Source organism: Salvelinus namaycush, chromosome 18, assembly GCF_016432855.1.
Source record: "Salvelinus namaycush isolate Seneca chromosome 18, SaNama_1.0, whole genome shotgun sequence".
Classification (NCBI taxonomy): domain Eukaryota; kingdom Metazoa; phylum Chordata; class Actinopteri; order Salmoniformes; family Salmonidae; genus Salvelinus; species Salvelinus namaycush.
This window is the reverse complement of record NC_052324.1, coordinates 20,664,320-20,679,198: the sequence shown is the minus strand read 5'-3', so window position 1 is coordinate 20,679,198 and position 14,879 is coordinate 20,664,320. Positions and strand designations below refer to the sequence as shown.

At 40.7% G+C, this 14,879-nt stretch overlaps 1 protein-coding gene across 1 annotated transcript; it reads left to right on the top strand.

Moving 5' to 3' along the window:
• Positions 1 to 267: 267 nt before the first annotated feature.
• LOC120062740 (homeobox protein koza-like) lies at positions 268 to 1,475 on the top strand. Its single transcript, XM_039012803.1, has 2 exons — positions 268 to 571; positions 796 to 1,475. The coding sequence occupies exons 1-2, from the start codon at positions 370 to 372 to the stop codon at positions 1,200 to 1,202; spliced, it is 609 nt and encodes a 202-aa protein (XP_038868731.1). The 5' UTR covers positions 268 to 369; the 3' UTR covers positions 1,203 to 1,475.
• Positions 1,476 to 14,879: the final 13,404 nt, after the last annotated feature.

The window sequence follows — 14,879 nt, the reverse complement described above, 5'->3', positions numbered from 1 at the left end:
AAAAATAAAGAAAAACTCTTGAATGAGAAGGTGTGTCCAAACTTTTGACTGGTAGTGTACATTTGTGAAGTTTTCTGCAGTTCTACACATTTGACATTGAGGCTAGAGAAAATTGTGCAACTTCATTCAACTAATTCATGCAATTCTAATCATTTGCCATATGGCAGAGATACATTTGCGTCGACGAGGAGACCCGCCTCGCCAGTCGCTGCTGCTGTCATGACCACTACAGTATTAGTATAAATTGAGGCGCCAGTAAGATATGAGTTAGCCCAGTGTCCGGGACAACATTCCGTACTTGGCTTGCGCGCTTCTTTCAAGCCTTAGTCTACATTCGTTGGCCAATAAAGTGGATTACTAACTGCAGAAATGTCGGAGACTGTCAAGCCACTAACTTCATTTTTCATCGAGGACATCTTGTCCATTAAAGAAAAGACACGGCTAAACGTAAGGTGCTCTTCTTCACACAAGTCCAAGGAGGGATACGCTCAATGGAATAACCAACAGCACGATCAGGTATCACATTCAGCAGAGCTTTGCGCAAAGCATACCGCATTTGGAGCGCGGAAAGGTGAGCACATTGGATCTTATTTAGGCTACTTAAAGAAAGTGTAGGCCTATAGGCACATTTATATTTTGACGGTGGTGTGCCAGATTCACCTGGAATCACACAAATTTATAAAAGGTCATATTCGATATATGAACCTGTGGAGTAGGCAGCCTGCCTGTCAATTGCCAACTTTTGACGCAAAGCCACCACACCACAAACGGGCTAATCATTACTTTCTTTTACAGATTCCATTGCCAGCTCTAGTTCCAGTATCCCAGATGCTATGAAAAGTTTTACATCAGCGGGCAAACAGAAACGCTCGCGCGCTGCCTTTTCGCATCTGCAAGTGCTAGAACTGGAGACTAAATTTAACCACCAGAAGTACCTGTCTGCTCCTGAAAGAGCCAATCTTGCTAACACGTTGAGATTGACGGAGACGCAAATTAAAATCTGGTTTCAGAACAGAAGATACAAAACCAAACGCAAGCAGCAAGCTACGGAGTACTGTAAGAATTTATTTCAAAAGTCAGAAGGACTAAATACAGAGGACGATTTAGTCAGAGCATCACTTCTCACCACGTTGTACAAAACATATCAATTCCGACCATATGTGTATGACTTTAATCGCACATGGACACCAACACTGTGGTGAACATTAAATCTACTGGATAATATTAATGTCAATATGGTCAATATGGTCAATATTCCTTATGAGGGAGCATGTTAAGCTAATTATGTAACATAGGTATTTGATCTACTTTTCTATGGCTATACACTGTAACCTACCTATGTCATAAACTGTCAGCTGTCATTTTCTTATTTGTAGCCTATACCTCTATAAGTATGTTATCACAGCAAAAAGAATTATTTATTTGTTTTTTTCCTGAAAATGTATGTTGCAAGAAAATAAAGAGTGACTGATTTGAAGTTGAGACTAAGTAATTCAAATGATATTGCAGTGTCAAGGTCTATGAAAAGTTTTGCCAGCTGTAGTAATAGAAATCGTGCTAAATTTGTCAGTACCCATGCAGCTCACCATTTCATTTAGAGAGTAGCCTAGTTCTAGTTATTAAAAATGAAACAGTGTTTACTCAAGTTGACTCTTTCCATGTTGCTGAGTTACAGCTAAGCACGCATAAATGGCACTATTCTGAGCTCTGGGATGATTAAGATAAAGAACACTATGTACTGGGCCATGGCTGGTTGTGGAAATAAGGTATGACTCAACAGTTATTTTGCCATTTCTTGACAAACACCTCTCCCTGTGCGAGCCATGAGTGTCGCTTAAAACTGAATGTATATACTTACATGCAGGAAAGAATGCTTGAAATAGGGTCTACAGAAACTGTTGCTCGAGGCAAACAATGGTTGTACCTGTAGTTAAACTCTGATAATACTAGCAAATTGCATGAGCAGATAAGGGTTTGGCTGGAAAACCTGAGTGATGAGGGCCTTCTCTAAACAACTATGCTTGTCTTCTTTAACAGATAAATAGCCCCTATCCATCAATTTAAACTGAGACTCGATTCGACATCAACTTGTCTTTTTTTTAAAACTAGAGTCTAAACCCTGTCTAAGCCGGGGAGGGGTTCTACTAAACCAGTGGTTCCCAAACTTTTTAAAGTCCCGCACCCCTTCAAACATTCAACCTCCAGCTGCTTACCCCCTCTAGCACCAGGGTCAGCACACTCTCAAATGTTGTTTTTTGCCATCATTGTAAGCCTGCCACACACACACTATACGATACATTTATTAAACATAAGAATGAGTGTGAGTTTTTGTCACAACCCGGGTCGTGGGAGGTGACAAAGAGCTCTTATAGGACCAGGGCACAAATAATAATAATCAATAATTTTGCTCTTTATTTAACCATCTTACATATAAAACCTTATTTGTTCATCAAAAATTGTGAATAACTCAACACAGGTTAATGAGAAGGGTATGCTTGAAAGGATGCACATAACTCTGCAATGTTGGCTTGTATTGGAGAGTCTCAGTCTTAAATAATTTTCCACAAGCAGTCTGTGCCTGTATTTACTTTTCATGCTAGAGAGGGCCGAGAATCCACTCTCACATAGACACGTAGTTGCAAAGGGCATCAGTGTCTTAACAGCGCAATTTGCCAAGGCAGGATACTCTGAGCAGAGCCCAATCCAGAAATCTGGCAGTGGCTTCTGATTAAATTCAATTTTCACAGAACCGCTTGTGGCAATTTCGATGAAGCTCTCTTGTTCCGATATCGGTAAGTGGACTGGAGGCAGGGCATGAAAGGGATAACAAATCCAGTTGTTTGTGTGATCCATTTCGGGAAAGTACCTGCGTAATTGCGCACCCAACTCACTCAGGTGCTTCGATATACTACATTTGACATTGTCCGTAAACTTGAGTTCATTTGCACACAAAAAAATCATACAATGATGGAAAGACCTGTGTGTTGTCCTTGTTAATGCAGACAGAGAAGAGCTCCAACTTCTTAATCATAGCCTCAATTTTGTCCCGCACATTGAATATAGTTGCGGAGAGTCCTTGTAATCCTAGATTCAGATCATTCAGGCGAGAAAAGATATCACCCAGATAGGCCAGTTGTGTGAGAAACTCGTCATCATGCAAGCGGTCAAGTTTTTATATATTTTTTAATGTGAATCACATTTTTATTTGGCGTACCCCCGACGGCATTGCGCGTACCCCAGTTTGGGAATACCTGTACTAAGCTATATGGGATTGTTTTAAGAAGGTCATACCAAGGATCATTTAGCTGTTTGATTTTTAATTAAGACCCCTTGAAGTATCAAAAAAATATTCAAAACATGTATTTGATGAAAAAATATTTTTGTCCTAACTGCTATTAGCCCATACAAACGCATTGAATAACAGATTCACTACATGGAACAACTGATAGTCCCCCCCAAAAATTCTAAAGGAAGTTTGTTATGAAGTGTCTGTCCTATATCTGAGAAATATAAGAAAGATCAGGAAACATTACTATACGTTTTTTTTTTTACATGTATTTAACCCTTTTTATTTGGCACTAAACCTTGTCTATATATACACTTCCATTCATTTTTTCAACTGGTACTGGGGGACCTTCTGAGGAGTGGGCTTCCTAGAGCAAAACAACAGACATGTATGTGTTTGTGAGAGTCTCATCTTTCCATAGAGGGATCATAATAGTTCGGACACTACAGACGATTTTGTAAGAAGACCAATTTTCCGGATGTCTCACCGTCGGACAAATACCGCTTTAGCTCTGTCACCTTTCACCGCAAATGTGGAAGTGTTACATAAGAGGATGCGGTTGATTGAGACACATCCCATGCAACAAAAACATATCTCTAGTTTAAACTGACAGATTTTTATGGGGATGTTTGTATTATGCTAATTGGATCTCCGCGGGGGCTCGGAAATCGACCTTAGTTAATTGACCTATACTGAAGGCAGTTCCTCAATGTGGTGACTACGTGAAATGTGAAATGGTTTCCCCCACAATCACACTTGAGACAGGCAAGGGATGTGAGACAAGCAAGGGATGGACACATGGAGCTATGGGGGAAATCAAAGTTAGTGTATCCTTCAGGATCAAACATGGGGTAAAACTGCCCACAATTAAATGGTTGTTGAGTTAAGCATGTGACTCTCGCATGGCAGCCAGGCAATCTTACACGTAATTGTGGTGATACTTTGGTAACATTTTAATTAAGGTGCATTTTTATAATGGTTTATGAAGGTTTTGCAAATGCTTTATAAGTAGGCTACTATAGTTCGTTTTTGTTTATATTTTATAAATCAGTAATAAACACTTATAACATATTTGATGATGGAACAGGACCAGGAAATACAGGTACTGTAGGTAGCCACACCTTCAGCATAAAAAACAACAACATCTATCTAGGAAATGTCTTGTCTAGATCTGTCTCTCTCAGGCATTATTGTTGTCCTGTCCTGACGTCAAATTGATACACAAGATAGCACTATTGTCCTTGCCACTAGCATGTGGTTATGTGTAAAACAGAGCCACCCAAACTGTATTTCTCAGCAATGTCAAGCCAGTTAATAATAGCAATCTCTGTACTGACAATGTTTTCATTGAGATAGGCAGGGTAGCGTAAGGGTAGCCTAGAGTAAGATATCATGGTGAAAAATGGAATGCCACCCACTCACCTCTGTGGCAGCCATGGAATGTACTCTCTCCAGTTGACTGTTTCAAGCAAACTCTGAAATCCATGGCTTGTATTTGGTGCCTCCTCACCCCACTCAATCACATAGCCTCCTGTAGGCATGTTGCCAAAGGGCAAGGGGCTCGCTTTTATCAGCAGAGACAGAGACACTGCTTTCCCAAGCCTGAGGTCTCAGTGTCTGGAGGGGCTGTCTACTACTCCATCTCAATTTAGCTCAATGTACCTTGATTGTAATTGGCCTGTTCTTGTGACTCATTGTACATGACTCAGACGTGTTTTGAGTTGGTGGTTGTGTCCTCCAGAAGCCCCTCTCCTGGTGCTCTCCTGGACAGATGAGTTCTCATCCATGACACTCAGAGTGAGGGCAGGAACAATGGGCCATGACGCTGAGTCAGACCAAGCAGCATTCACCTGCAGCACAGACCCACTCTGATCCCCTCCCCTGATAATCACTGGTTCCCCTTGCTCTAGCAGAGACTGTCTTGATTTGATCTCAGAAACAAAGAGGGTAGTGGGTGCAATGCATTTTTATCATCCCAGTGTAGTCAAAATTCTGTTTTCCTGTGTGAATCGTATCATATGTACAACAGCTGATGAAACTAACTGTAAAAGTGTGAAAAAAAGTGATCAGTGCCATTTCCTATTAGTTGCTGGTTGAAAAAACAATTTACACAGGACCTTCTAGTCAGCAGGTTTTTCTTGGGTAGAGTTTTGGCCTGCCTGGTGATATCACCAGGCGTAATAAGTTAATAGACCAATAACAAAGAGCTATCCAAACGTCTCTGCCAATTACAGCTAGTTTTCAGGTTACATATCCCTTCCATTAGGCTCCTCCAATTAGGGCCATCAGTTAAACCACTCTCAGACAATCCTAGCAAAATTCATGCTTGAAATGTCTTTTTGTGCTAAAAAGCTATTTTTGTTTCTTCATTTCAAAGGAAAGATATTTTATTTTTTTAATTTTTAATTTATCCATTATTTTACCAGGTAAGTTGACTGAGAACACGTTCTCATTTACAGCAACGACCTGGGGAATAGTTACAGGGGAGAGGAGGGGGATGAATGAGCCAATTGTAAACTGGGGATTATTAGGCGACCGTGATGGTTTGAGGGCCAGATTGGGTTATTACAGTAAGGTACTTAATTATTACCCAGAAATGATTTGATATTGAGATAAACGGCTGCATTGGGCCTTTAAACAAACATGCAGAGAACAACATTTCAAAGAACAATACAAGGTAATTGTCGTTCACAATATTTACAGCATAACTCAAATGGAACTGCAAGAGCCACTCAGCCAGACTGAAATTAAATAGTTTATGGATAAACAGGATTAACTTTAACTCTAATGAAGAGTTTGACTTATTTCACAATGTTTTTAAAGGTCAGGCAGAGTTTAAGAATGAGTGTCTCAAAACTCAATCGACTTTCATTACGTTTTGATAGAGCCATCGAATGACTACCGACATGCTCTTTAAGTAATTACCCAGTGGCGACCCGTCATTCAGGGCAGAGCCTCACCTGTTTTGAGCCCCACATTTTTAGATTTAAAAAATAATAATAATAATATATATATTTATAAAAAATTGGGCTTGCCTGTTTTGCATGTTATTTTGTCATTAATACGTGTCACATATCAGTTTGCAAACAATGTACAAAAAAAGATATATCATTGAGTTAATAAAGCCGCATACAAACATGGTCTCTTTTTTGTTTTCTTGAGTAAGGCAGCTCAAAAATGCAGGTGTTTCAGCCTAGCTCAGTGCTTTCTGTGGCGAGCCAGGAGAAAATAGGAGCATTGTGCCGTGCTTGGCTCAGTGTTCTGTCACTCATGGGGACATTACATCATTGCCAAGTTTAAGTCCTTAGTAAGGGTAGACATCCAAAATGTCAACCCTTTGGGTTAGCTAGCAGTCGTCATCATCATGAATCAAGTCGACATCGGCCATTGGACATAAAGATTACACAACAAGTTGGAAATCGCATATTCAACAATAAGTGGTTTGTAAGGAATCAGTGGCTAAATGCAAGCATTGCAAAGCAACCATTAACGTTAGCCTGCTATTCAATGGAGTGGAGTGGAGTGGCTGTGTGTTTTTTATTTCAGAGTTCCCACCATAAATCCAGAGACTGCCAGACTTTGATGACAAAGTTTGATGACAAAATTAGCCCACAAAGGACCGCCGCGCCAACTTCACAAGGTGAGTCCAAAAATATATTGTATGCTGCTGCATAAATGATGTGATATGCAAGGGAGATATGCATACTATAGCTAAGAAAGTAATACTAAGTTTATGTTGTATAGTAAGCTGTTAATAGCCCATGTGCCTCACTCTAATAATTTGGTCTATTTTCACCAACGCGGTATTGTAAACACATCGTTCGTGGCCGGTGTGTGCTTGTTTGCAAACTTTTTTTGTAACTCACAGCTTTGACAGTGCTACTGATAATAGTGGTGGAGCTTGGCTTGCACGTGCAAATTCAGCACACACAACATTCTATAATAGAATTGTGCTATTTGATGTGTCAAATTAAAAGCTTATTTAACGCGTCAAATAGTGTTATATGACATGTATCTTTTTTGACACACAAAGACCCAAATGCCATTCAATGTGCCTCACCCTAATAATCTATTTCACTTCTTAATTTCCCCTACTGTTCAACTTGGTGGTGTACATTTAATCATCAAATATTGAAAGAGCTTTCATTGTCTGCTTATATGCCCCCTTTATTTATCCTACGGTTCTGACTTGGTGTAGAGGGAGAACACTGTAAGAACAGCCAATGTTCTGAATTCTGTCGCTGTACATTTCAAAAGTGCTAAACAAATAGTTATATTGACTACGTCCGTCGTCGCTCGCTCATTAATGTCTTAATCGAAATTACGGATTGCATCTTATCCGCTTGTCGTCCCCTTATGCCATAGTTTGTACATCTCAATTGTCAGTAGAAACCACATTAGTTGAACAAGTCAGCCATATCGGCTATATTTTTTTTAAGGCGGTAAATGAGGCTGAATTTACTGTTTCGCTCCCAGACAAGGCTCCGCTGATAGCCAGGTGTAGCAGTGGTCAGGTGTTGGGACTGCTGTTGGGACAGCTTTATGTAAGCCCTAACAATTTGTGGGCACCATTTGTCACCGTTATAGTGCAATTAATGTATTGTTTCGTGTTGTGTAGTGTAGTGGCTTTTCTGGCATGCATCCCAATATGTTGTTCTTGTTTGCCCCACCAAGATTTACATGCTAAAATCATCACTGGAAGCACCCTTCATCCATCATTGAAGAGGTAATAAAGCTTTTTTCATTTGGAGATTGGAGAGATTGCATTAAAAAATATATATGAAATCGACATCACTTTACTTACAGCGCATTTGGAAAGTATTCAACCCAATGATTTTTTCCACATTTTTTTACGTTACAGTCTTATTCTAAAATGGATTAAATTGTGTTCTCCCCCTCATCAATCTACACACAATACCTCATAATGACAAAGCAAAAACATTTTGGGGACATTTTTGCAAATGTATAAATTAAAAAAAATGAAATATCACATTTACATACTGTAAGTGTTCAGTCCCTTTACTCAGAACTTTGTTGAAGCACCTTTGGCAGCGATTACAGCCTTGAGTCTTCTTGGGTATGACGCTACAAGCTTGGCACATCTGTATTATGGGTAGTTTCTGACATTCTTCTCTGCAGATCTTCTCAAGTTCTGTCAGGTTGGATGGGGAGCGTTGCTGCACAGCTATTTTCAGGTCTCTCCAGAGATGTTCGATCAGGTTCAAGTCTGGGCTCTGGGTTGGTCACTCAAGGACATTCAGAGACTTGTCCCGAAGCCACTCCTGCGTTGTCTTGGCTGTGTGCTTCGGGTCGTTGTCCTGTTGGAAGGTGAACTTTCGCCCCAGTCTGAGGTCCTGAGCGCTCTGGAGCAGGTTTTCATCAAGGATCTCTCTGCACTTTGCTCCGTTAATCTTTTCCTTGATCCTGACTAGTCTCCCAGTCCCTGCTGCTGAAAAACATCCCCACAGCATGATGCTGCCACCACCATGCTTCACCGTAGGGATGGTGCCAGGTTTCTTCCAGACGTGACGCTTGGTATTCAGGTCAAAGAGTTCAATCTTGGTTTCATGAGACCAGAGAATCTTGTTTCTCACGGTCTGAGAGTCCTTTAGGTGCCTTTTGGCAAACTCTAAGCGGGCTGTCATGTGCCTTTTACTGAGGAGTTTATGCCACTCTAGCATAAAGGCCTGATTGGTGGAGTGCTACAGAGATGGTTGTCCTTCTGGAAGGTTCTCCCATCTCCACAGAGGAACTCTGGAGCTCTGTCAGAGTGATCATCGGGTTCTTGGTCACCTCCCTGACCAAGGCCCTTCTCTCCCGATTGCTCAGTTTGGCCGGGTGGCCAGCTCTAGGAAGAGTCTTGGTTGTTCCAAAATTCTTCCATTGAAGAATAATGGCGGACACTGTGTTCTTGAGGACCTTCAACGCTGAATACATTTTTGGGGGACGCTTACCTAGATCAGTGCATCGACAGAATCCTGTCTCAGAGCTCTAGACAATTCCTTTGACCTCATGGCTTGGTTTTTGCTCTGACATGCACTGTCAACTGTGAGACCTTATATAGACAGGTGTGTGCCTTTCCAAATCGTCTAATCAATTGAATTTACCACAGGTGGACTCCAATCAAGTTGGGGAAACATCTCAAGGATGATCAATGGAAACAGGATGCACCCGAGCTTAATTTCGAGTCTCATAGCAAAGGGACTGAATACTTATGTAAATATTTAGCAAATATTTCTAAAAACCTATTTTCGCTTTGTCATTATGGGGTATTGTGTCTAGATTGATGAGGACTATTATTTATTTACCAATTTTTGAATATGTGGAAAAAGTAAAGGGGTCTGAATACTTTCCGAATGCACTGTAATATCTTGTAGCTTTAAATAATTATTTGAAAAATAATCCCACACTAAAACAAAAAATTTGTGAGGAACACAGCAACAAAGTGAAGTTTTAGCTATAAGAGTAGCCAGACAAACAGAAAAAGAAATGAGGACAACATCCTCCAAACAGTGCTGATAAGATGACATGGTCTGGGGCTGTATGAGGAAGGGTATGTTTACAGTTGCACAACTCCAGTGTCGACAGAGGTCTGATCCAGTTCAGATAACCAAAGCCTTTATCTGGAGGTTTGAAGAGGCTATGCCAATAACCTGTTTGAGACCGATAACTAACTCACTGAGCTTAGGGATCCTCCTCAGGCAACGTACCCAACATGTTACATACAGTGGTATTTAACTGGTAACCCCAATATCAAATATAGGGATCATATCCCCATCTCAATGACATGCTGTGAAATCAGCTTCTTGATATGCCACACCTGTCAGGTGGATGGACTCAATGACATGCTGTGAAATCAGCTTCTTGATATGCCACACCTGTCAGGTGGATGGACTCAATGACATGCTGTGAAATCAGCTTCTTGATATGCCACACCTGTCAGGTGGATGGATTATCTTGGCAAAGGAGAAATGCTCACTAACAGGGATGTAAAGAAATTTGTGCACAACACGGAATAAGCTTGCAGTAACCTGTTTACAAATAATGTGTAACTGTACGGTTATAAAAAGTGTAATACTTACATGGTTACATTGAATAAAAATATAAACGCAACATGTAAGGTGATGTTTCATGAGTTGAAATAAAAGAAAGCAAACATTTTCCATACGCACATACGCAAGCTTATTCCATACGCAAGCTTATTCCGTGTTGTGCACAAATTTGTTTACATCCCTGTTAGTGAGCATTTCTCCTTTGCCAAGATAATCCATCCACCTCACAGGTGTGGCATATCAAGAAGCTGATTTCACAGCATGTCATTGAGTTGGGGACAATAAAAGTCCACTCTAAAATGTGCAGTTTTGTCACACAACACAATGCCACAGATGTCTCAAGTTCTGAGGGAGTGTGCAATTGGCATGATGATTGCGGGACTGTCCACCAGAGCTGTTGCCAGATAATTGAATGTTAATTTCTCTACCATAAGCCGCCTCCAACGTTGTTTTAGAGAATTTGGCAGAACGTCCAGCCGGCCTCACAACCACAGACCATGTGTAATCACGCCAGCCCAGGACCTCCACATCCGGCTTCTTCACCTGCGGGATCGTCTGAGACCAGCCACCTGGACAGCTGATGAAACTGTGGGTTTTGCACAACCGAAGTCAGAAACTGTGTCAGGGAACATCTTCTACATCATCTCGTCATCCTGACCAGGGTCTTTTTTTTCAACAATTGTTTACAAACAGATTATTTCACTTATAATTCACTGTATCACAATTCCAGTGGGTCAGAAGTTTACATACACTAAGTTGACTCTGCCTTTAACAGCTTGGAAAATTCCAGAAAATTATGTCATGGCTTTGGAAGCTTCTGATAGGCTAATTGACATAATTTGAGTCAATTGGAGGTGTACCTGTGGATGTCTTTCAAGGCCTACTTTCAAACTCAGTGCCTCTTTGCTTGACATCATGGGAAAATCAAAAGAAATCAGCCAAGACCTCAAAAATTCTGGTTCATCCTTGGGAGCAATTTCCAAATGCCTGAAGGTACCATGTTCATCTGTACAAACAATAGTACGCAAGTATAAACACCATGGGACCATGCAGCCGTCATACCACTCAGGAAGGAGACGCGTTGTCTCCTAGAGATGAACGTACTTTGGTGTGAAAAGTGCAAATCAATCCCAGAACAACAGCAAAGGACCTTGTGAAGATGCTGGAGGAAACAGGTACAAAAGTATCTATATCCACAGTAAAACAAGTCCTATATTGACATAACCTGAAAGGCCGCTCAGCAAGGAAGAAGCCACTGCTCCAAAACTGCCATAAAAAAGCCAGACTACGGTTTGCAACTGAAGATCGTTGTCACACCCTGGCCTTTGTTATATTGATTTTCTTTATTAGTTTAGTTAGGTCAGGGTGTGACATGGGGGATGTTTGTGTGTTTTGTATAGTTTAGGGTGTGTGTATTGTTTAGGGGGTTTTGTAGTATGTATGGGTTTGTGTTCAGTGTAGGTGTTTAGGAAAGTCTATGGTTGCCTGATTTGGTTCTCAATCAGAGACAGCTGTTTATTGTTGTCTCTGATTGGGAGCCATATTTAAGGCAGCCATAGGCTTTAGGTGTTTGTGGGTAATTGTCTATGTCTAACGTTAGTAGCTGTGTGCGCACTTTCGTTTGTAGCTTCACGTTTGTGGTTTATTGTTTTTGTATTAGTTTGTATAGTGTTCGTTTCGTCTTCAATAAAAGAAGATGTATTCATATCACTCTGCGTTTTGGTCCGATCCATGCTCCTCCTCAGACGAGGAGGAGAACGAACGTGACAATCGTACTTTTTGGAGAAATGTCCTCTGGTCTGATGAAACAAAAATATAACTGTTTGGCCATAATGACCATCATTATCTTTGTAGGAAAAAGGGGGAGGCTTGCAAGCCGAAGAACACCAACCCAACCGTGAAGCACGGGGGTGGCAGCATCATGTTGTGGGGGTGCTTTGCTGCAGGAGGGACTGGTGCACTTCACAAAATAAATGGCATCATGAGGCAGGAAAATGATGTGGATATATTTTAGCAACATCTGAAGACATCAGTCAGGAAGTTAAAGCTTGGTCGCAAATGGGTCTTCCAAATGGACAATGACCCAAAGCATACTTCCAAAGTTGTGGCAAAATGGTTTAAGGACAACAAAGTCAAGGTATTGGAGTGGCCATCACAAAGCCCTGACCTCAATCCCATAGAAAATTTGTGGGCAGAACTGAAAAAGCGTGTGCGAGCAAGGAGGCCTAGAAAACTGACTCAGTTACACCAGCTCTGTCAGGAGGAATGGGTCAATATTCACCCAACTTATTGCGGGAAGCTTGTGGAAGGCTACCCAAAACGTTTGACCCAAGTTAAACAATTTAAAGCCAATGCTACCAAATACTAATTAAGTGTATGTAAACTTCTGACCCACTGGGAATGTGATGAAACTATACTATTATTCTGACATTTTACATACATTTTTTACTAGTATTAAATGTCAGGAATTGTTGAAAAACTGAGTTTAAATGTATTTGGCTAAGGTGTACATACACTTCCGACTTCAACTGTATCTGTGACCAACAGATGCATATCCGTATTCCCAGTTGTGAAATCCTTAGATTAGGGCCTAATGAATTTATTTCAATTGACTAATTTCCTTATATGAACTGTCACTCAGTAAAATCTTAGAAATTATTGAATGTTGCGTTTATATTTTTGTTCAGTGTAGTTTCACTATGCATGTTTCATAGTCTAACAATAAGTTGTACTGTACAGGTGCTGCTCGCTTATGGTTTCTCATTATTATGCCAATGTGAAGTCAAATCTAAACAGATGTTCTATATGAAAGAATAACTGTAAAAATGATGACTACATCCCCATTCAAGTGCTCAAAAAGTGGTCTCCCATCATCTCTAGTAAGCTATATTTTGTGAACAAGGCCCTTGGAGGACACAGGTAGTGAAGAGGAGATAGCATCTGTTTTGACGAATTAGAAATCTGACAGTATCTCTCAGTGTGTCTCTGGCAACATGGTGTAAAAGAACATGCCCATCAAGATAAAGGAGCTTGTTGACAGCCATAGCTGAAGGTTAGAACTATAATAACCCCACGTGCTATTGTGTAGCCTGCACTTCCAGGAGCTGTGAGGGACATGGTACATTGATTTACAAACACAGTAGAGTAAAACAACCTCCTCCCTGTCTGTCTCTTCCTCCACATCGTATTTCTTTATGCTCAGACAGAGGGAGTGTCTCTCCGCCACCGGTAGTCTTTTCCAAAGTCAAAGATGAGGGGTTGAAAAGGGGGAGGTCCCAATGCACCTTCCCAGACAGAGGCTCATAAGCCCCCATCGTAACATGGAGCCATCAAAGCATACCATGAGTACCATGAGTACATAGTTGCCATACTGTAGAAAGAGGATCTGCATGGAAACAGAGGGACACCACATAATTTTAATACTCATGCCTGTGATATCAATAATGAGGAAATAAATGTTGCTTTGAAGTATATCTATGACTAAAGTGAAGTGAGAGTTCATGGAAATGTGCCCCTAATGTCTGAACAGAAACAAATAGACAGAATTAAAAAAATATATAAAAAAATACCTGCACTTTTCCTCTGTTTAGCTCTGTGCTTTAACGGTATGTCCCATCGCCCCGTGAATATGATTGGCCCTTAAGATTCAGCACAGTGTGGTCGTGACACCATCATGCTGCTCTTCATGGTACCCACTCATACTTTGGAAAACAAAGAGATTACTTCCTTTACTGAACTCCACCACAAAGACAGGCATTGTCAGTGCTCCAATATGCCGTGACTGGCTAACAAACTTGCTGGAGCTGATAGTGGTTTAAATCAGCCCTGATCGTTGCACAAAGGAAGATTCATAAACTTCCCTGGACAGCGGTGAAACTGGATCCCTGATGTACTTACCATGGCACCAGCACAGCTCCTTTTTTTCTCCCATCAGCAGATACACTCTTGCATCCGACTCGTCAGATGGTTGTCATTGATTTTATGCCCTGTCCTTATATTATGTGTGAGTGGTTAGTGATTACATTCATAGCATTGTAGTTCATGTATAACAGCATACATTTATAACAATGATACAACACAATACGCTATAAAAGTGATACTGCATTTTCCAGGAAGTAGCCTTGTCAAACTGTCATAGGCTTTTTGAAAGGTCTTCAACGGGCAAAAATGTAGCGCATTGGTCTTCAGCACAAAAACTTCATAAAAGGCATCTGGCATTTGTAAATTCATCCACAAACACCTAATTTTATATACATCTTAAGTGAACACATCTTCACGAATTTGATGACATAATCGACAAGCCCATTCAAAAGATTAGGGGACTGACCCCGGAAGTACTGTAATGTCGCATCGCTTTCATAGCCTATACAAATAAAGTTATTTTAGATGTTATTCAAGTCACAACAGCTTTAAAAAAGGTCAAAGCACAGGTGAGATGAAATTAGGTGATGTCAAAATTATTTCACAAGGCATATAGGTCAATATTATACCTTATCAAATGCAACAATTAAACATAGGGAATTTTTACAAACTCTCACCAT